The 22,126-nt window shown below is 58.8% G+C and overlaps 1 protein-coding gene across 1 annotated transcript in view; it reads left to right on the top strand.

Moving 5' to 3' along the window:
- Positions 1-16,416, top strand: part of CPZ (carboxypeptidase Z) — a 28,849-nt gene extending 12,433 nt beyond the window's left edge. Inside the window, exons 7-11 of the mRNA XM_055434526.2 lie at positions 208-366; positions 10,214-10,349; positions 12,029-12,168; positions 15,220-15,319; positions 15,970-16,416. Coding sequence (XP_055290501.2) covers positions 208-366; positions 10,214-10,349; positions 12,029-12,168; positions 15,220-15,319; positions 15,970-16,304 — 870 coding nt within the window. The 3' untranslated portion in view covers positions 16,305-16,416. The remainder of the gene's footprint in view (positions 1-207; positions 367-10,213; positions 10,350-12,028; positions 12,169-15,219; positions 15,320-15,969) is intronic.
- Positions 16,417-22,126: the final 5,710 nt, after the last annotated feature.

The following is a 22,126-nucleotide window of genomic DNA, read 5'->3' on the forward strand; positions in this document are numbered from 1 at the left end:
TGCCTGGAGCGTGGGAGGGCTGCCTGGATGTGGTGGCGTCCACAGGAGGTGGGGGGGAGTTCCAGGCCCAGGACGGGCACTTGGGAGCACCCAGTGGGGTGGGGCCGGGGTGGTATCCTAAAGCTTGGGCGTGGGGCTGAGTGATCGGCGAGGATGCGCCTGGCCCTGAGGACCATCTTCTCCTCCCCCCTGACCTACCCTGGGCAGGTGGCCCCTGAGACGAAGGCGATAATGAAGTGGATGCGAACCATCCCCTTCGTGCTCTCGGCCAGCCTCCACGGGGGCGACCTGGTGGTGTCCTACCCGTTCGACTTCTCCAAGCATCCCCAGGAGGAGAAGATGTTTTCTCCCACGCCCGACGAGAAGGTGAGAGGGTGGGCAGGTTTGCTGTGGGTGGTGCCCTTGGGGGGCCTGAAGTCCTTCGGGTCCTGAGGCGAGTGAAACCTTCCAGCCTTCTGAACCATTCGGAGCCTTCCAGCCCCAGCTCCAAAGCCCCTCCTCCAAGAAGTCTTCCAGCCAGCTCCCTCCCTCCCTTCTCTGGCCACCCCATCTTCCATCAGTGTCTCCTCTGGGAGCTCCTGGGGTGGGGACCCTGGCTGAGTGCCCCCCCCAGACAGGCCACCCCATGTGTTATGTCCCAGGGGAGAGCGCAGCCCCGGGCAGCGCCGGCAGAGGGCAGTGCTGCATTGTGCATGGTGCCCGGCCAGCTCCTAGCGCCTCCCCCATTGTGGGCAGGGCAGGTTTGCTAAAGGTCAGGCCCTTCCCTGATGGCTCAGCTGGTAAAGAATCCGCCTGCAATGTGGGAGACCTGGGTTTCATCCCTTGGTTGGGAAGATCCCCTGAAGAAGGGAACAGCTCCTCACTCCAGTATTCTGGCCTGGAGAATCCCATGGACAGTCCACAGGGTCGCAGAGAGTCGGAGACGACTGAGCGACTTCTTTCACTTCTCAGGCACCCTGGGAAGCAGTGGGGTCCAACTAGGAGTTCTGGTCACCTGGACCCGGAGGAGGCCCGTTTCCCCCACCGGTCAGAGCAGCAGGGGATAAAACCCGGGATGCTGGCCAGACCCCTCTCTGGCCGCATTCTTCCCTTCTCCGGGGCACCCCCTGCCCTGATGGACACCAGAGCTGGCCTTCTGGAAAGGCATGGGAGCTGAGGTGACTGAGGCCAGGGAAGAGGGGTGAGCTTTGCTGGGTCATGCTCTGGAGTTGAGCTGCACAAAGTGCCCTGATGACTCCCCGCCCCCAGGGCAATTTGTGCCCCACCAGGAGCAGGAGTTTCCTGCCCTCGCAGGAGGACGTAGCTTGCAGGTCTTCCCCTGACCAGCGCGGGGAGGCTCCAGAAGGTCTGAGCTGGGCCACTAAGGCCTGGTTGCTAAGTGGGCCCCCTGGAGTCCCAGACTCAGGGCGGAGGGCTAGGCCTGGCCATGCCCACCTTCTCAGACCTTCCCCTGGTACTGGGGGCAGGGCAGAGAGCGTGGACGGGTCCCAGACGGACAAGTGCCCGGACTGGCCCCCATCTTGCTCTGCGCCCGTGGTCCCTCAGGGGTCCCCCCTTCCTCACCCAGCCCCCTGAGTGTGCGGCAGGTCTCCCCCCACCACTGTGAAGAGGACGGGGCCCTGAGCTGCGGGCCCTCCTCTTGGGGGGAGATGGAGCCAGACTCGGGCAAGGAAGAGGAGGTGAGGCCTCGGCCAGGACAGGGGGCTGCCCGGGAGACTGGGGGCGAGCAGGGATGGGGTGTGTGTCTGTGTGTCTGTGTGTGTGTGTGGACTGCAGCCTGAGGGTGGACTTTGAGCAGGGCATCCTCCAGGGCCAGCCACCCCGTGGAGCTGAAGGATCAGGTGGGGACTCCCCCAGGCTCCCAGGAGTGAGGCTCAGGGCTGTGGCAGTGGGAGCTCGGGGGGCCCAGTGGGCACGGGCTGAGCCCGCCTCCTGCAGCGCCAGGGAGCTGCACTATCTGCACGCCACCTGTGTGTCCCTGGTGACTGGCCCTGCCCTCATTCTTTCTGGTGCCCATGCCTCTCACACTCATCACATCCCTACTCACTCGGCCACCCAACCACTCTCCCAGTCACCCAGACACCCACCCACAAGGTCACCCACCCACCCAGTCACCCACTCAGCCAGCGACCCACCCGCCCACTCGTACCCGCCCACCAACCCACTCACCCAGTCACCCATCCACACAGTCACCCACCCACCCACCCGCCCACTCGTACCCGCCCACTCGTACCCACCCACCAACCCACTCACCCAGTCACCCATCCACACAGTCACCCACTCAGCCAGCCACCCACCCACCCACTCGTACCCGCCCACTCGTACCCACCCACCAACCCACTCACCCAGTCACCCATCCACAGAGTCACCCACTCAGCCAGCCACCCACCCACCCACTCGTACCCGCCCACCAACCCACTCACCCAGTCTCCCATCCACACAGTCACCCACCAAACCACTCTCCCACTCACCCACCCACTGGCTCGCTCACCCAGTCACCCGCTGGCTCATTTGTTCGCCCGTCCCCTCGTTCATTCCCCCCTCCCTCACTGACTCCTCACTTAGCCACTCATCCCCTCGCTCACCCCTCACTCATCCCCTCACTCACCCCTCACTCACCCCTCACTCACCCCTCACTCACCCCCTCACTCACCCCCTCACTCACCCCCTCACTCACCCCTCACTCATCCCCTCACTCATCCCCTCACTCACCCCTCACTCATCCCCTCACTCATCACCCACTCATCACTCACTCATCACTCACTCATCCCCTCACTCACCCCTCACTCACCCCTCACTCATCACCCACTCATCACTCACTCATCCCCTCACTCATCCCCTCACTCACCCCTCACTCACCCCTCACTCACCCCCTCACTCATCACCCACTCATCACTCACTCATCACTCACTCATCCCCTCACTCACCCCTCACTCACCCCTCACTCATCACCCACTCATCACTCACTCATCACTCACTCATCACTCGCTCACCCCTCGCTCACCCCTCGCTCAACCCTCGCTCATCCCCTGACTCACCCCTCACTCACCCCTCGCTCATCCCCTCACTCACCCCTCACTCATCCCCTCACTCATCCCCTCACTCACCCCTCACTCATCCCTCACTCATCACCCACTCATCACTCACTCATCACTCACTCATCACTCACTCACTCACTCACACATCCCCTCGCTCATCCCCTCGCTCATCCCCTCACTCACCCCTCACTCATCCCCTCACTCAACCCTCGCTCATCCCCTCGCTCACCCCTCGCTCATCCCCTCACTCATCCCCTCACTCACCCCTCACTCATCACCCACTCATCACTCACTCATCACTCACTCATCACTCACTCACCCCCTCACTCACCCCTCACTCACCCCTCGCTCATCCCCTCGCTCATCCCCTCACTCACCCCTCACTCACCCCTCACTCATCCCTCACTCATCCCCTCACTCATCCCCTCACTCACTCATCACTCGCTCATCCCCTCGCTCATCCCCTCACTCATCCCCTCACTCACCCCTCACTCATCCCTCACTCATTCAGTCACTCATCCCCTCACTCACTCACTCATCCCCTCACTCACCCCTCACTCATCCCCTCACTCACCCCTCACTCATCCCTCACTCATTCACTCGCTCATCCCTCACTCATCCCCTCGCTCATCCCCTCACTCACCCCTCACTCATCCCCTCACTCACCCCTCACTCATCCCCTCACTCACTCCTCACTCATCCCTCACTCATCCCTCACTCATTCACTCGCTCATCCCCTCGCTCATCCCTCACTCATCCCCTCACTCACCCCTCACTCATCCCTCACTCATCCCTCGCTCACCCCTCACTCATCCCCTTGCTCACCCCTCACTCACCCCTCGCTCATCCCTCACTCATTCACTCGCTCATCCCCTCGCTCATTCCTCACTCATCCCCTCACTCACCCCTCACTCATCCCTCACTCATTCACTCGCTCATCCCCTCGCTCATCCCTCACTCATCCCTCACTCACCCCTCACTCATCCCTCACTCACTCACTCACTCACTCATCCCTCACTCACCCCTCACTCATCCCTCACTCATTCACTCGCTCATCCCCTCGCTCATCCCTCACTCATCCCCTCACTCACTCACTCATCCCCTCACTCACCCCTCACTCACCTCTCACTCACCCCTCACTCACCCCTCACTCACCCCTCACTCATCCCCTCACTCATCCCTCACTCACCCCTCACTCACCCCTCACTCACCCCTCACTCATCACCTCACTCACCCCTCACTCACCCCTCACTCACCCCTCACTCATCCCCTCACTCATCCCTCACTCACCCCTCACTCATCCCCTCACTCACCCCTCACTCACCCCTCACTCACCCCTCACTCATCCCCTCACTCATCCCTCACTCACCCCTCACTCATCCCTCACTCACTCACTCACACACTCACTCATCCCTCACTCACCCCCTCGCTTATCCCCTCACTCATCACTCACTCATCCCTCACTCACCCCTCACTCATCCCCTCACTCACTCACTCACTCATCCCTCACTCATCCCTCACTCACTCACTCATCCCTCACTCATCCCCTCGCTCATCCCCACTCACCCCCTCGCTCATCCACTCGCTCATCCCCTCACTCATCCCTCACTCATCCCCTCGCTCATCCCCACTAACCCCCTCGCTCATCTCCTCGCTCATCCACTCACTCATCCCTCACTCATCCCCTCGCTCATCCCCACTCACCCCCTCGCTCATCCCCTCGCTCATCCACTCGCTCATCCCCTCACTCATCCCTCACTCATCCCCTCGCTCATCCCCACTCACCCCCTCTCTCATCCCCTCACTCATCATTCACTTATCCCTCACTCATCCCTCACTCACTCACTCACTCATCCCTCACTCATCCCCTCGCTCATCCCCACTCACCCCCTCGCTCATCCCCTCGCTCATCCACTCGCTCATCCCCTCACTCATCACTCACTCATCCCTCACTCATCCCTCACTCACTCACTCACTCACTCATTCATCCATCACTCATCCCCTCACTCACTCACTCACTCATCCCTCACTCATCCCTCACTCATCCCTCACTCACCCCTCACTCACTCACTCACTCATCCCTCACTCACTCACTCACTCATCCCTCACTCATCCCCTCGCTCATCCCCTCACTCACTCACTCATCACTCGCTCATCCCCTCACTCATCCCCTCATTCACCCACTCACTCACCCCATCGCTCATCCCCTCGCTCATCCCCTCGCTCATCCCTCACTCATCCCTCACTCACTCACTCATCCCTCACTCATCCCTCATTCATCCCCTCACTCATCCCCTCACTCACTCACTCATCCCCTCACTCATCACTCACTCATCCCCTCAATCATCACTCACTCATCCCCTCACTCATCACTCACTCATCCCTCACTCATCACTCACTCATCCCCTCACTCATCACTCACTCATCCCCTCACTCATCACTCACTCATCCCTCACTCATCTCCTCACTCAACCCCTCACTCACTCACTCATCCCCTCACTCACTCATCCCCTCACTCATCCCCTCACTCACTCACTCATCCCTTCACTCATCACTCACTCATCCCTCACTCACTCACTCATCCCCTCACTCACCCCTCACTCATCCCCTCGCTCATCCCCTCACTCACCCCCTCGCTCATCCCCTCACTCACTCACTCATGCCCTCACTTACCCCTCACTCATCCCCTCACTCACCCCTCACTCATCCCCTCACTCACCCCCTCACTCACCCCTCACTCATCCCCTCGCTCATCCCCTCACTCACCCCTCACTCATCCCCTCACTCACCCCTCACTCATCCCCTCACTCACCCCCTCACTCACCCCTCACTCATCCCCTCGCTCATCCCCTCACTCACCCCCTCGCTCATCCCCTCACTCACTCACTCATGCCCTCACTTACCCCTCACTCACCCCTCACTCACCCCTCACTCATCCCCTCACTCACCCCTCACTCATCCCCTCACTCACCCCCTCACTCATCCCCTCACTCACCCCCTCACTCATCCCCTCGCTCATCCCCTCGCTCACCCCCTCGCTCATCCCCTCACTCACTCACTCATGCCCTCACTTACCCCTCACTCACCCCTCACTCACCCCTCACTCATCCCCTCACTCACCCCTCACTCATCCCCTCACTCACCCCCTCACTCATCCCCTCACTCATCCCCTCACTCATCCCCTCACTCACTCATCCCCTTACTCATCCCCTCACCCCCTCACTCATCCCCTCGCTCATCCCTTCACTCATCACTCATCCCCTCACTCACTCATCCCTCGCTCATCCCCTCACTCATCCCCTCACTCACTCACTCATCCCCTCGCTCATCCCCTCACTCATCCCCTCACTCATCACTCACTCACTCACTCACTCATCCCCTCACTCATCCCTCACTCACCCCCTCACTCACTCATCCCCTCACTCATCCCCTCGCTCATCCCCTCGCTCATCACTCACTCATCCCCTCACTCACTCATCCCCTCACTCACTCATCCCCTCACTCATCACTCACTCATCCCCTCACTCATCCCCTCTCACTCACTCATCCCCTCACTCACCCCCTCACTCATCCCCTCACTCATCCCTCACTCATCCCCTCACTCATCACTCACTCATCCCCTCACTCATCCCCTCTCACTCACTCATCCCCTCACTCACCCCCTCACTCATCCCCTCACTCATCCCTCACTCATCCCCTCGCTCATCCCCTCACTCATCACTCACTCATCCCCTCACTCACTCATCCCCTCACTCATCACTCACTCATCCCCTCACTCATCCCCTCTCACTCACTCATCCCCTCACTCACTCATCCCCTCGCTCATCCCCTCGCTCACCCCCTCACTCACTCACTCATCCCCTCACTCACCCCTCACTCATCCCCTCACTCACCCCTCACTCATCCCCTCACTCACCTCCTCACTCACTCACTCACCCCCTCACTCATCCCCTCGCTCACCCCCTCACTCACTCATCCCCTCACTCATCCCCTCACTCACCCCTCACTCATCCCCTCACTCACCCCCTCACTCACTCACTCACTCACTCACCCCCTCGCTCATCCCCTCGCTCACCCCCTCACCCCCTCACTCACCCCCTCGCTCATCCCCTCGCTCATCCCCTCACTCATCCCTCGCTCATCCCCTCACTCATCCCTTGCTCATCCCCTCGCTCATCCCCTCACTCATTCACTCACTCATCCCCTCGCTCATCCCCTCACTCACTCACTCATCCCCTCACTCATCACTCGCTCATCCCCTCACTCACCCCTCACTCACCCCCTCACTCATCCCCTCACTCACTCATCCCCTCACTCATCCCTCGCTCACCCCCTCACTCATCCCCTCACTCATCCCCTCGCTCATCCCCTCACTCACCCCTCACTCATCCCCTCACTCACCCCCTCACTCATCCCCTCACTCACTCATCCCCTCGCTCCTCCCCTCACTCACTCACTCATCCCCTCACTCATCCCTCGCTCATCCCCTCACTCACTCACTCACCCCCTCACTCATCACTCGCTCATCCCCTCACTCACCCCTCACTCACCCCCTCACTCATCCCCTCACTCACTCATCCCCTCACTCATCCCTCGCTCACCCCTCACTCATCCCCTCACTCATCCCCTCGCTCATCCCCTCACTCACCCGTCACTCATCCCCTCACTCAGCCCCTCACTCATCCCCTCACTCACTCATCCCCTCGCTCCTCCCCTCACTCACTCATCCCCTCGCTCCTCCCCTCACTCATCCCCTCACTCACTCACTCATCCCCTCGCTCATCCCCTCACTCATCCCCTCGCTCATCCCCTCACTCATCCCCTCACTCACTCACTCACTCATCCCTCACTCATCCCCTCACTCACTCACCCCCTCGCTCACTTTTTTGCTCATTCATGCGTTCAGTCACTCAGTCATCACTGACTCACTCATTAATTCACCCGCTCACCCATTTATTCGCCCATTCCCTCCCTCACTCACTCCTACAAGCAGCACGTGCCTAGGACCTGGACAGGTGCTGGCTTCTATGCTTGGAGCTCTGCAAATGCTCCTGGAGTGGCTGGGTGTCTCCCCTGTGCCTGGCCTGTGTCCGCTGTGGCTGTGCCATGAGAGGGAAGGGCCCACATCTAGGTAAGGCCGTGTCCCCCAGGCAGCAGGTGCCCCTGGGCACCAGGCTAAGACTCTCTGGCTCTCAGGGCAGATGCGTGGAGATGCCTCGGGGTGGGGGGAGCTTCACCTCAATGAGTCCCCAGAGTCAGAACACCGGGCGCCTTCCCCACCAGCCGTCAATCACTGATCGATCATCCTTCAGGCTTGCAGCCAGCAGTGGTCTCTGTGGAAACCAGGGTCCCAGGAGAGGCTTGGGGAGTGGGAGAGCAGGAGGAGGGCCTGAGCAGGGTGTCCAAGCCACAGCCCCAAACTTCTATGGTGCCTGGTGGATGAGGGCCAGTGCCTCAGGGCAGCATTCAAGGCTCCTAGGCCAGCCAGGGCTGCCTGCCTCGCCCCTCTGTCCCCCTACACACCTGCCCCTTCTGCCAAAATCCTGCTCCCAGTTCGGCTCAAGCTCCGTCCTGCCGTCCAGGCCCTCCCTGGCCCAGCCCATCCCCCAGTGGGAAGGAGCTAGTTTATCCAGGTCCCGGGCCAGCTGGCCCTTCTCTCTGACCTGGGCCGTGCTCCTGGGCTCCAGCCAGTCCACGTCTGCTCCTCCGAGCAGCCCACAGCACTCCACCTGGTTTCTCTGGGAGTGGTCATGATCTCTGTGTCTCCCCCACCCACCCACACCTGGCACCTGGGCAGAGCTCCTGCCCCCAGGGCAGGCCTGATCCCAGCAAGCCTGGGGCTTGAGCACCGTGGGGTGGTGTGGGCTTTCTCTGCTCTCCTGAGGGGCTGACTGACAGGTGACAGGAGGCAGCCCCAGGGCAGGATGGAGAGAGATCAGGAGGGAGGATTTGGGGGGGCAGACCTTGGAGGAGGGCTGGCCCAGCCTTCTCCCCACCAGCCTAGGTCCCACTCTTCAGATGGGTGGTGGGTACCAGAGAAGTGGGGACCCAGGCAGAGTTCCAGAAACAACCTCGTCAGCACCTGGATGCCTGCCTGAAACGGCTGATGCTGACCACAGGTGGCAGTGGCTGCTGGCAGGATGGAGGTCCTTGACTGCTGACCCTGGTGACTGCAGAACACCCATGGGCTTGTATTTGGGGAGCTTGGGTTGTGTCTGTGGGATCAAGTTGAAACTGCAGCCTTACCCCAAGAAACTGGACGCATCCTTCTCCAAACCCCAGGCCATGGGTCTGAGTCATCAGGAAGAGACCACACTCTGGCCTGGAGCAGCCACTCACTGCTGACCCTACCTGTCCACCTCCCCTTTTCTTAAAGAAGGGTCCTCATGCAGGGACACACCTCTCCTGGGCCCCGGAGGCCCTGAACAGACCCAGGGCAGGCGCATCCCTCATCCATCTGGCCCCTGCTTGGAGCCTCCACCCTGGGTCAGACCTGTGTCCGGTCCTGGGACACACAGGTGGCTGAGTCCAGTCTGGGAGGAGGACCTGGGGCCTGCAGGGGTGAGGGGTGTCATGAGGGGAGCTCTGGGCTGGGGGAGGCCAGTGGGGGAGGGGCTCTGCACCACCTAGGAATCGGGGCCACCCTCCAGGCCCTGCCCCCAGGCTCCCCGCCTCCCAGGGGATGGCAGACCCTGAGCTGCGTCCTGTGTGGGACCACCAGACGCAGTGGAAACTGGGAACAGGTTATGGCAGCAGGTAGGTGGGCTCCTGCAGCGGCTGCTGTCCCCTGGGGACAAGAAGTGGTGAATACCATAGACGTTCGGTGAGAGATGAAGGCGGTAAAAATGGGACCATCCCAGCCCCCACCTCCCCCCACCTGTTGCCCCTGAAGGCCTGCCCTCTGCACAATGGAAGGAAATGCTTCATGCCGACCTATCTCCCTTCTCAAGGGGAAGCTCACGCTCCCTAGCCAGGTGTGCAGGGCTCCGTGACGGGCCCGTGTCCCCACTTCCGGTCCTTTGCACATGCTGGGCCCGCTGTAAGGACACTGCCCCCCTCCCACCTGAGCTGCAGGCGTTCCCTGCGGCAGCCCCGCGCACAGGAGGCACAGGAGGCACCTCCCGCCTCACCCTCTGCCCCCAGCCCTCACGGGGACCTCTCCGTCTCCCTTCCAGATGTTCAAGTTGCTGGCCCGAGCCTACGCCGACGTGCACCCGATGATGATGGACAGGTCGGAGAACAGGTGTGGGGGCAACTTCCTGAAGAGGGGCAGCATCATCAATGGGGCGGACTGGTACAGCTTCACCGGAGGTGCGCGGGGCCGGCAGTGGCAGGGGGTGGCCGGGGGTGGCCGGGGCGGGGCCTGGGCGGGCTGGGGCCCGGGGCGGGGCGGGGTCTGGGAAGGGGCGGGGCCTTGCGTGGGGGCGGTGCTTGGGGCGGTGCTTTGGCTGGGAGCGGGCTGGGGCGGGCCGGGGCGGGGCCTGGGACTGGAGAAGGGCCTGGCTGGGGGTCGGGGCTAGACTTCGGCTGGAGAGAGGGAAAGTTCGCATATCCGGGAAGGGCTAGACTTCCTGTTGCCTTTTCTGAGGTTTATTTAATGGTCAAGTACCATCTTATGATCCCACCCATGACCAGTTTGCTTTTTGGGGGTTTTGTAGGGTTGCCTGACGGAGTACAGGATTGTCAGTTAAGCTGGAGTTTTAGAGAAGTGAGGAAGGGTGTTGAGTACTGTATAAATACTAGGGTCCAAACGTGTCTGATGTTCTTACACTAAAACTATACACTGTTTTTCTGAAATGTGGGAGCAGGTGACTCCCTGTGTCATGGGGGACCTGAGGCTGAGCCCACAGGCCTCCACGCGCTGCTGGCCACCCCTCCACGCTGGCACGACACCGAGTATTCATGTCCCTTGACAGATAAGGAAATTGGGCTCAGACAAGGAAAGGGCCAGCTCGAGGGCCTCAGCCTGTGGCAGAGCTGGGACTCAGCCTGCCTGTCCCCCGACTTCTCCTGGGAGGTGGATAGGGCGGCCCCTCGGCTCCTGTTCCAAAACATGTTCTCCTCTGCTCAGAGCCCCTGCTGCCCACGGTGGCACATGTGGTCCTTCCCCAGAGGGGTCAATGCAGCTTCTCTCTCGCCAGGACCCAGACACATGGGTCCCCTGACCCTCGGGGGGAGGGCGCTGAGTCTCAATCATGACCCTCCAGTGGGGTCTGTAAAGAGCCCACTGGGGGGCTGAGCCTGGGAGAGGTGAACCAGGCTCCCCACCCACAGGGCATGAATTCAGGAGGGTTAGGGGCCAGTGGCCAGGGACAAAGGGGCCATCTGTGTATGTGCGGTGTGGCCCCACTGCAGACTTGAACAGTAACTCATGAAGGGTGGCTGCTGGCTGCCAGGGCTTGGAGGAGGCCCTGAAGCTCTGAAGGTCCGGGCACCAGAGCCGCCTGGAAGCTTCTGCTGGATAAGACCTCCCAAGCAGTTGGGGTGGAGGGCAACCTCGAGGGGCGGTGATCAGCCGACCTGCTCCAAAGCCTCTGTGGCCTCCCAGGCCAGCCATCAGGCCCCCTGGGCTGGGCTCCCCCAGAGATGGAGGTCATAGGACCTTCCTCCCTGAGCTGTTCTCGGGACTGCCCAGGTAAATGGACACTGTTACCAGTAATCAGGTTGGGGCAGGGGCCACGCCTCGGGCCCCAGGGGCTCATGTGACCCGCAACATGAGCCCAGCTTCTCTTCTGGAGGTGGACTTGCTCCTTACTCCCCAGAAGGCCACACAGATGATAGGGGAGTCTGTGGACAGGGGCGCCAGACCACTTGTTCCCCAGCCCAGTTCCCCCTCCTCTGGGACCTTGGGTGGGAGCCGTCTGCCTCTGTCTGTCCAGTTGGGAGGCCGGGGTAGGACACCAGCCCCTCCCAGCTTTCCAGCCCGGGGCCCCGCGGGGGCCGGTGTTGAGGACCGCTCGCTCAGCCTTCCCCACCCCGCCGTGCTGCAGGCATGTCCGACTTCAACTACCTGCACAGCAACTGCTTTGAGATCACGGTGGAGCTGGGCTGCGTGAAATTCCCCCCAGAGGAGGCCCTGTACGCAATCTGGCAGCACAACAAGGAGCCGCTGCTTAACTTCATGGAGATGGTGAGCTCTGGGCGCTGGGCCCCGACCCCACCTGGAGCCCGACCCGGGGAGGGGGCCAGACCCAGGCCCTGCGGCGGGCGACCCCCTGGACCGGACACCGCGTGGTGGGGCTCGGCGTCCACGTGGCCATGTAGTTGCACCGCACTTGCTTCTTCGTTAAACATCTGTGCTCATGAGTGAAGGCTCACCAGACGTCTCTCCTCCCTTAGGCCCAGCCTCGGGGTGGCTGGGAATGCCAGGGGGGCATACATCAGGGTCCCCAGTGCAGCAGGGGGTCTCTGCGAGGGGAGTGCAGGGGCCAGTGCAGCCCAGGGGAGCCCCTGACCCAACCTTGGAGGCCAGGTGTCTTCTGGAGGAAGAAAGCACCCAGGATGTGTCTTGAAGGAGAAGTAGGGGAGGTCATGCCACAGGATAGGGACCCTCTGGCAGAGGAGGTGGCGTAGCTTATAATTCAGTGGGGGTGTTTAGACCATTGAGGATCCCATGGCCAGAGTGAGGGGCATGGCCCTGGGAAGGGGTGAGCCCTGGCTGGGAGCACGCCTGGAGGGCATGGCTGGCAGCAGCGTGCAGGGTCGTCAGGCAGGGCCTGGGTACATCTGCCCCTCAGGCTCGGAGGGGAGGACACAGGCTGCTGGGGCGGGAGTGGGGCAACAGGATTGAGGGATGACCCCCTCATCGTGGGCTGAGAGCCTCCAGAAATAAGCATGCTGTGAGTGGGGGGCCTCAGAGAGCGTGTCTAAAGTCACCCCTCACCGGACCCAGAGAACCGAGACTCCCGGTGGTCCAGTGACATGGACCCAATGCCGAGGTCCCGCCACCCCTCCCAGCCCTGCCCCAGCCCTCAGGCTCCACAGCATGGACCCCCCGACCTGGGGATGTGGTTCTGAATAGGGTAACGCTCGTACGAGGGACACGGGAACTCAAAATGGAGCGTGATGACGGTGGTTTTGCAAGAAGCTGCTGCTTTTTGCTTTTTCCCGAGCATCTTTAAGAATCATAAAATTGGCGTGTTGCTGCCACGTCCCAGTGAGGGCCAGGTCTGAAGAGATGAGCAGGATTGCCCGAGGGAGAGAGCACGGGGCTGTAAGTGCACAGCACTTTACAGTCGGTGCCCCCACCCCCAGCCACGTGGCCTCGAATCCCGCCACCAGGCCTGGCTGGGAGACCGGGCTGCCGCGTTTTTCAGTTGGAAGAACGAGGGTGCTGGGGAAGGATCGTGCCGGTCAGGGGTCCCTGGGCTCCCATCCGGGATCACGGGGGCTCTGATATAGCCAGAGGAGGAGACAGAGAGGGTGAGAGAGTGACTGCGCTGGTCCGATGTCATTGACCTCTCGAACTCAGATCTGCCTGCCCCAAGTCCCGGTTCCGTTGTTGAGGCCCCTCCGTTCCAGAGAGATCAGGAACTTCTTCCCAGTGGGGAGCGAGCAGAGCCTCTGGGCCAGCAGCTGCAGTAGTAGGGAGGGAGCAAGGCCCCAGATGACAACTGGACATTGTCAGCGTGGGGTCCTTCTTGGTGGCTGTGCCAGCGACCTCGCCGCTCAGGGCCCGTCAGCATCAATAATGGCTCGTGGCCAGGCCTCCTTGCGCGTCCCGCTTTACGGCTGTCTGGTGGAAATGACTTTTAAGGAGCTTTAAATGGGGCTGGGATCTCTCTGTGGATATTACATGTGAAGGCTTGGGGCATAAAGATTTACTAGCAAGCGCGATACTGTGGATGGCCGAGCAGCAGGTGGCCGAGCATGGCTGCCCCCCAGGATGGTCTCCAGGACAGCTGCCCGGGCCTCCTGATAAGGATCTGTCTGTCATGTCCACTGAGGCCGTTCCCCAAGTGATCCTGACCAGGCCTGGGGGGTGGCGTCCACCTCTCTCTGGTTGAGGTGGCGGTGGAGGGCATCTCTCCTCCTCTGCCTGAGAGCTCCGCGTGCCTGCTTCTGCAGGACGATGATCATCCGCCTGAGAGCAGGGACGGACCAAGAGCTTGCTGGAGGTCCTTCTGTGTGTCTGGTCTCTGCTCTCGGGTTAGGGGGCCAGGAAAAGGCAGACGGTGACATCACAGTGAGGTCAGAGCTGGAAGAAGGGAAACCAGGACTGTGGGTTCCCCAAGGAGGCCCCTGATGTGACCAGTCATCAGGGAGGGCTTCCTGGAGGAAGAGGAGTGTGAGCTGTGTCTGGGAAGGGGAGAGGAATAGGTCAGGCATTGCGAGCAGAGGAAGGGCCAGGGTGGAGGCTGGCAGTCTTGGGTGGCCCTGGAGGAGGGAGGGGCAGCCTTCAGGGACAGAACAATCCCCCCAAGCTGAGCTACTCTTCCCACCCAGGCGTCCCAGCCTCCTCTGACATGAGGAGGATCGACCTCTGGTTGTTTCCAGCCAACAGAGCCAGGGTGCGCAGCTTGTTTGTTGCACATCGTTTTAGAACTGTGCAGAGGCTCCGGGAGCTGCTTCCTTTGCCAAGTGTAAGGCTTCCTGGCCTGATGGTGACGTGTGATGAACTGCGGGCCATCTTCTTGGACACTGCCCATGCTTAGGACCAGCCCACCGAGAGGGTGGGGCCGCCCTCCCTCCAGCTCAGCTGTGCTAATTCTTACTCCCCGAGGCGGACACAGTGACCCTCTCTCACAGATGGGGAGGGGGCCGAGGTGCCCAGGTAGCTTGCCCGAGGCCAGAGAGCCGGTTGGCGCCCGGCCGGGACTGACACCAGGGTCCCGACCTTCGGGCCTGGGCCTCCTGCTGCCCCCCCACCGCCCCCACTGCCTTCGGGACCCCGGCCCCACCGGCCCTGGTTACCCAGGCTCAGACGTGTTCACAGGTGGGCACGAGGGGTCTGCCGCTCAGGGCTCAGGAGATATTGTCAGCCAGACCCCCGAGCTGGTGCTGTGGGCCGTTTGCAGACCCAGAATGGGGTCGATTGCTGCTGGGGGAGGACCCCGGCGGTGGGCTCCCCGCTGCTCACCCTCCCTTCACAGACGAGGGTTTCCCTGGAGACAGGCTGGGCGGGCTGCCGGGCCCTCGGGCAGGCACGAGCCGTGTCGCCACCCTGCCCTTGGCCTCTCAGGTGCACCGGGGCATCAAAGGCATGGTGATGGACAAATTTGGGAAGCCAGTCAAGAACGCCCGGATCTTAGTCAAGGGCATCCGCCACGACATCACCACCGGTGAGCATTCCTTGGGGGCTCCCTCAGTGCTCAGAGTGTGGCCCCTGTTCCATCCGTCCACTGCTGGCCTGGGGGGAGGGCGAGGCTGGCGAGCCCTGGGGCTCTGTGTCCACCTTGAGCTGTATCTCCTGCAGCACTGAGCCCAGCGGGTGGGGATACACGCAGGTCCTGACTGCTAATGACCATCGGTGTGGATTCTGTGTTCCTTAAGAAGTGACCGCTGGGCAAACACCACCATTATGGAGGGAGCCTATTGGTTCACATCCCAGAGCTTCTATCCCACTGATCGGCTGTGTGTGATCTGGGTGCCCTCAGGGATTTCACAGCTGGTTTGAAAAATACCATACCCTGTGATGTGTGCTCCTGGAGGAAATAGTCCAGAGAAAGGAGGGCTTGTTAATTGTGTGTGTAGGGGGGTGGGTTGGGATGGGATGGATTGTGAAGGCTTCAGAGAGGAGGTGTGTTTTGGCAGGGCTTTGAGGGATGAATAGGAGTTTGACAGAGGGAGGTGGTGGGAAGGACGTTCCAGGCACACACAGAGGCAAGTGCACCCTTGGAGTCTGCTGCCCTCCAGGCAGATGCCCCCCGACCCCCAGTGCCCATCGTCTCAAGGCTGTGTGAGTCCAGGGTCTCCTTCCATGTGTCTGCAGCCCCAGATGGTGACTACTGGAGACTGCTGCCCCCCGGGGCCCACATCGTCATTGCTCAAGCCCCCGGCTACTCCAAGGTCATCAAGAAAGTCATCATCCCCGCCCGGATGAAGAGGGCTGGCCGCGTGGACTTCATTCTCCAGCCGCTGAGGACTGGACCCCAGAAGTTCCTTCCTGGGTCCCAGAGGGGTGGACCCAGAGGGGAGCCCCAGGAGCCCGACGAGGAGCCCCTGGGGGCCCGGAGACAGCCCACGATGGGTGGCAGCAAGCCCTGGTGGTGGTCCTACTTCACGTCGCTTGGCCAGCACCAGCCACGCTGGCTGCTCAAGTACTAGGTGCCCCAGCCCTGCCGGACACACAGGCCACGTCGTCTCCTGCTCTTGATCCCTCGTCCAGAGGCGTCCCACAAAGCCATCTCCGTCTCATTAAAGTGTTTCTCTTCCCCTCCCACTGCGATAAGAGGCTCTGTGTGTGCGGCCCGGTGTGGCCACTGGAGGAGAGAGACCCGCCTGTCCTGCCCGCCTCCGGGGTCCCGGGCACGGGCTCCTCTGTCCCCCAGGTGGCCTTCCCAGGGCGGCCCTGCCAACCCTTCTGTGTGCAGCCCATTCCCAGGAAGGGAGGCCTTGAATCCAGAGGGGCCTTGACGCCATAGACCGAAAGCTGAAGTTCAGCAGGGGGCATGATGCCCCGAGGCCACACAGAGAGGGTGGTGCCAGGCTGGGAGCTGAGACTGTGGGTCCTTCGGCTAACGGCTGTGTGTCTGGGAGGATGTGGATGCAGGTGGGAGGTGGGGGGAAGCTGAGGGGAGCCTGGTGGGGAATGGGGGGTTGGCTGAGCCTCCAGCAGGTGACAATGTCATCATAGTCTCCAGGGCAGGTGAGCCGGCAAGAAGCATGGCCCAGCAGTCACCCTCAGAAGTGCCTGACTCCAGGAGGAAGGGTCTCCCTCCTCAGCCCCCTCCCCGTCCTGTGTTGAAACCGTCTCAGGGCCCCTCAGGGCCCCCTCTAGGTCCGCCTCTGGAGTTGGGTGCATCTGTCCGTCCTGGGCTCTGTGAGACGGGGAGTGAGACAGCCTAGCAGAGGAGGCCTCTAAGGAGCGCGTGCTGGTCCGCGCGGGCCGCACGGCAAAGCCTCACAGACCGTGTGCACTCATCTTGGAGGCTGGGGGTCCGAGTCAGCGTGCTGGCAGGCTCCTTCCTCCAGGCCTGTGTCCTGGAGTCTAGACGGCAGTCCTGACCCCGGTCTTCCCGTCCTGCTCCCTCCACGCCTGTCTGTATGTCTATCCCAGCATCCTCTGTTCATAAGTCTTACTGATCTGATCAGCGCTGCCTCCAGATAGAGTCGCGTTCGCAGGTACTGGAGCTTAGGACTCCAACGTACAAATTCCGGGCAGTAGGGGGTGGCAGGGGGGGACCCAGGTCAACCCCTAAGAGAAGGACCAGCCGCAGCTCGGTGGCTTCTTGCTGGCTCCTGGCTGTGTTCTTAGAGGCCGCTTGCATCCCTAGTCCCAGGCCTGGGCAGGGTTGACCCCATTCAGAAGTGGGGGTGGTATCTTGCCAGAGCAGTGGCTTCACTGCAGCTGAATATCAGCCTGCCCCCACCCCCCGGCCCTTGCCCATCAGCATTGCGGGATCACTTCCTGCCAGCCTGGACCAACCAAAGCCGACAGGAGTGGGTGTGCTTCCGGTGCCAGGCAGTGATGTTTGTTTTTGGGTGGGTGCAGGAGGGGGCGCGGGCCTCCTCCCGTCACACAGTCTGGGCCCCATGCAGCGCTTCCAAGTTTGCAACCGAGGCGCATATGTGCGTCCTGAGGGTGATCCAGAGCTCTGGTCAAACACCACGGCTCTCAGAGTCCCACTGACCTACACTCACCCACGGTCCTGAAAATCAGTGTTTCTTTGGCCCCACTGTGTACCGGGCACCCCATCCTAGCTGCACAGAGATCGCTGCCACCCAGAGAGCTTGTGTGATGAGCTCAAGACTTTGTGGTTTATGGGTGGTGTCAGCTGAGTCCCTCCTGCAGGAACCCGTGTGGGGTTCCTGCTCTCCCATCTCTCACTGGCTCCACTGGTCACAACCACCTCCCGGTCAGTCTGAGAGGCAAAGACAGCTCTGCCTGGCACCCAGGTCACACTTCAGGCCTGGAGGTGAGGACAAGGGCAGGGAGACTGACGTCTGAGAGGCACCCCTGCCCCCGACTGGCGCCCACAGCGTCTGCGCACGGCAGAGACCCCACAGTGGCTCCTCTGTCCTTTCAAAGATCCCGGGAGTCCTCGGCCACGCCCTCGCCCTCTGGCCTCACCCTGAACCAGGGTCCCTCCCATTGTTTCAAGTCTCCTGGTTTCTAATGTGGGAAATGGTGTTTGGAAAATGTCAACTCTGCCCCCTACCCCTCACTGCCCTCTTCTCCACGATGGGAGTTGGGAGGAGCCGGGATCATAGCTTCCAGACTCTGAAAAGGACAGAGCTGGAAACAGGGTTCCTTTGTAGGGGGAGCATGGGTGGGTTCATGTGCATGGCTCCAATCCAAGTTCAGGATTACTTGGCCCCCAGTGTTACCCCGAGAACCCTGGGTTTCCACAACGATGGGCGAGATCAAGTCTGTATTTGTTATAATCAATCATTTGCTTTATTCCAAATGCATACACACTAACCTCAGACAACACCACCCCTCTACTGGCCATGTGATGACGGAAAACAGTTTTAAGATTTTGCTTTTTTTTTCTGTTGCTTTTGTGCTGGAAAATAACCTGCTAAGGATACAAGGTCAGATTATTAGCTTTTACTCATCCTGAGGCCATGCAGCTGAGGGCCAGCAGAGAATGGTGGGTAGATTCCGAAATGGCGGGAGATTGGTCTGCTGGAGACTCAGTCAAGGATGTGGTCGGGGGCGGGGGGGGGGGACGACTCAGAGACTCAAGGAGGCGGCTAAGTATTTGGGACTTAAAACCATGATTCCTGAGCCAAAACACAGCTTTCAGCTGAACTGAGAGATCTGGGGCCTTGGTTGTGAATTGGTGTGTGGAAAGGCCAGGGACAAATATATCACCGAGAGAAAGCCACAGGGAAGAGATGTTGAGGACAGACCCAGCAGCCCCGTGTGCAAATACTGGGGAAAAAAGCAAATAGTAGGGAAAAAATGGAACTAACAATGGGTTCGTGATGGGATTGAAAGAGGTCGTAGGTTCAGGTGAGACTGACGGAGAAAACACGCCACACAGAGTCAGATGGAGTCTGAACTCTCAGGGAAAAGTGAATGTCTTGCAAGCTTCCACAGAGGAAAGAAAAAGTCTTAAAAGGCAGGGACTTCCCTGGTGGCCCAGTGATTAAGACTCTGTGTCCCCAATGCAGGGGGCCTGGGTTCAATTCCTGGTCAAGGAGTTAGAGCCTGCATGCTGAAACTTAGACCCACACGTGGCATCAAAGGTCCCACGTGCTACAGCTAAGATCCAGCGAAGCCACAAAAAAAAAAAAAAACAAAAAAAAACAGTGCAGCTATAGAAATTAAAAAAAAGAAAAGGCATCAGATGGTCCTTGGACTTCTCGTCTGTCCCTCTGAGACACTAGAAGATGGGGGGCCAATGTTGACAGAGTGCTAAGTGGCAGGACTCTGCTTGGCACTCCTGCACCCCAGTTGCTGTTCAGTCACTCAGTCGTGTCCTATAGTTGATTTCAAATGCTGTGCTGGTTTCAGGGGCACAGACGCGTGACTCAGTGCCATGCATATGCGTGCATATATATATACATTCTTTTTTTTTCACATTCTGTTAAAGGGCATGTTTCAAGCGAGTGGTAAAGAATACTTGAGAATAAAGAGATGTTGAAAGGCTTCTAAGAAATGCAGATAAAAGGAGAGCAAAGGCATCATTTTTAGTCTAGAGCAGATGGAACTGAAAATAAAAAACATTAAATGGGAAAGCGACATCTTGAAGGATTAAAAGAACAATTTACGAGTAAGATAAAATAATCAAATCTGTATTGTACACTCATCAACTTAGCAGCTAACTGTATAAAACTAAGGTATTTAAAAATACAAGAATGTAATGAATTCCAATAGGAATTGCAATGTACCATTTCAGAATCAGACGAAGCTAGCAGATGATAAATAAAGGAACCAAGCTTTAGAGAAATGGAGTCACATAACAGCAAACGCAATGTAATAGCTGTATGCAAAACATTTCATGCTTCATGTAGAGATTATACTTTGTTTTCAAGAGCCACCGACCATTTATGAAAATTGATAATGTACTTAGTCACAGAGTAAACCTTTAGAAAAGTTGAGATTTTCTCTAGCCATATTCTAGAAAAATTATAAATAATATATAAAATTTTGACACCCCCCCGCCCCCACAAACCCCAACCCTTTACTCCTTGGAAAATAAGAAGCACATTCACATTATGCTTTATCTTACAGAACAGATTTAGCTGCACAGCAGAGAACCAACAGAAGAGTTATTTGGAAGTCTGGGCTGGGTGCTGGTCAGACAGCAGGACAGTCCAGGATATCTAGGGCCCCATCCAAGGGCTGCCCTCCAGCCGACAGGTCCCCAACATTCCGTATCACTTCTGCTCACATCCCATTGGCCAGAAGTCAGTCACATGGTCGCCTAGCCTAGGGAATGCTGGGAACTGTAGTTTTTACCCGGTGGGGTTGTGTCCAGTAAAAACGGAGAGCTCTGTTACCATAGAAATGAGAAGGATTTTGGAAGACTCTTAGACTCTGAACTACATCCTTAGAGGACAATGGAAACACAAACTGAAATTATTAACTCATCTAAGAGAAGGTACAAGGAAAGCGTCTCAGTCGGACACAGAGCTGAGAAAAATGTAAGCTTTAGGAACATTCATGCTTGAAGAGGAAAGTCTAAAAATATAGGAATTAACTTATCACATGAAGAATGTATAATCAAAAAACCCCAGAATCTAAGAAGAGGAAAATGATAGAGAAAAAAGATGAAGAAATCAGGAGAGTAGAAAGTATACACAAATCTCAGACCGGATTCTTGGTTGTTGTTTTTTTTTTTCAGAACAGAAAAAAGACCAACAAAAACACATAAACTTCTCACAAACCTGATTAAGAAATACAGAGAGTAAGAGAGACATGATTGAAAGTGAGAAAAAGACAACTAAAAAATTGGAAGAGATTAAAAATATATATATTTTTTTTACCAGAAGTTTCATGTAACTTGATGGCCATAAAACTGACCTGGAGAAAAAGAGGTGATGTCTTGGAAAACATATAAATTAAACATATAAAATAAATCAAAATAAGTATAAATTATAAAACTTAACCTAAGAAGAAGTCGATAACTTGAACAAATCACGTACCAGACAGCAGATGGAAACATGGGTACCATGGGGTCTGCCAAGGAGCATGGTTTTCAGGACTGATGCGAATGTCCTGGAATTAGACAGTGGTGATGCTTGTACGACTCTGGGAACATAGGAAAACCCACCATACACTTTAAAATGGTGAATTTGCTGGTATCTGAATCTTGCCTCTGTTTTTCACAAAAGGCAGAGAGAAGGCTTGTGGGAAGGAGCCCTGAGGGATGGAGTGACAGCCAGTGGACAGAGCTCACTGGTGGACGTGTAGCGCTGAGGGGATTCGGGTCTGGGGCACACCCATCCTTGGTGGTATGGTGCCCGGCACATGTCCTCTGGTGCCTGCCGACTGTGAGCTCTGCATCCCAGGCCCCTGGGAGAGGCCAGTGCATCTGTGATGCTCATGAGTTAATGGGAAACAGGACGAAAGCCGGACATGCCTGGGGTATGGCGGGGGTTGGCAGGGCTAGGGGTGCCCTGGGGCGCTGGCCAGGCTTTCCCGGGCTGCCTAGGTGGATGCTGGCGCTCTCCAGAGAATGGAGTGGGGTCATTCGAGGAGCCTCGTCTCCCTGGAGGAGGAGGAGACGTGGCCTGATTCCACACTGAGCGTCTCCCAAGCCCTCTTGGCCTGTTGGTCGCTGCCTTAGGGACTGGGAGGAGAAGGGGCAAGGCAGGGCCAAGGGGTCGGAGCAGCTGGTGCTGAGGGCTCTTGGCTCTGCCGAGGCTCAGGGTGTGTGTGTGTGTGTGTTGGGGGGCGGCCTCAAGCCCAGGGAACGGCAGAGCCTCTATTTTCCTTGTGAAGCAGGAGAAACTGTGGGGTCAGTGGGAGAGGG

Source organism: Moschus berezovskii, chromosome 5 (genome assembly GCF_049115385.1).
Source record: "Moschus berezovskii isolate FMDL1 chromosome 5, NW_MosBer_1.0, whole genome shotgun sequence".
NCBI classification, from domain to species: domain Eukaryota; kingdom Metazoa; phylum Chordata; class Mammalia; order Artiodactyla; family Moschidae; genus Moschus; species Moschus berezovskii.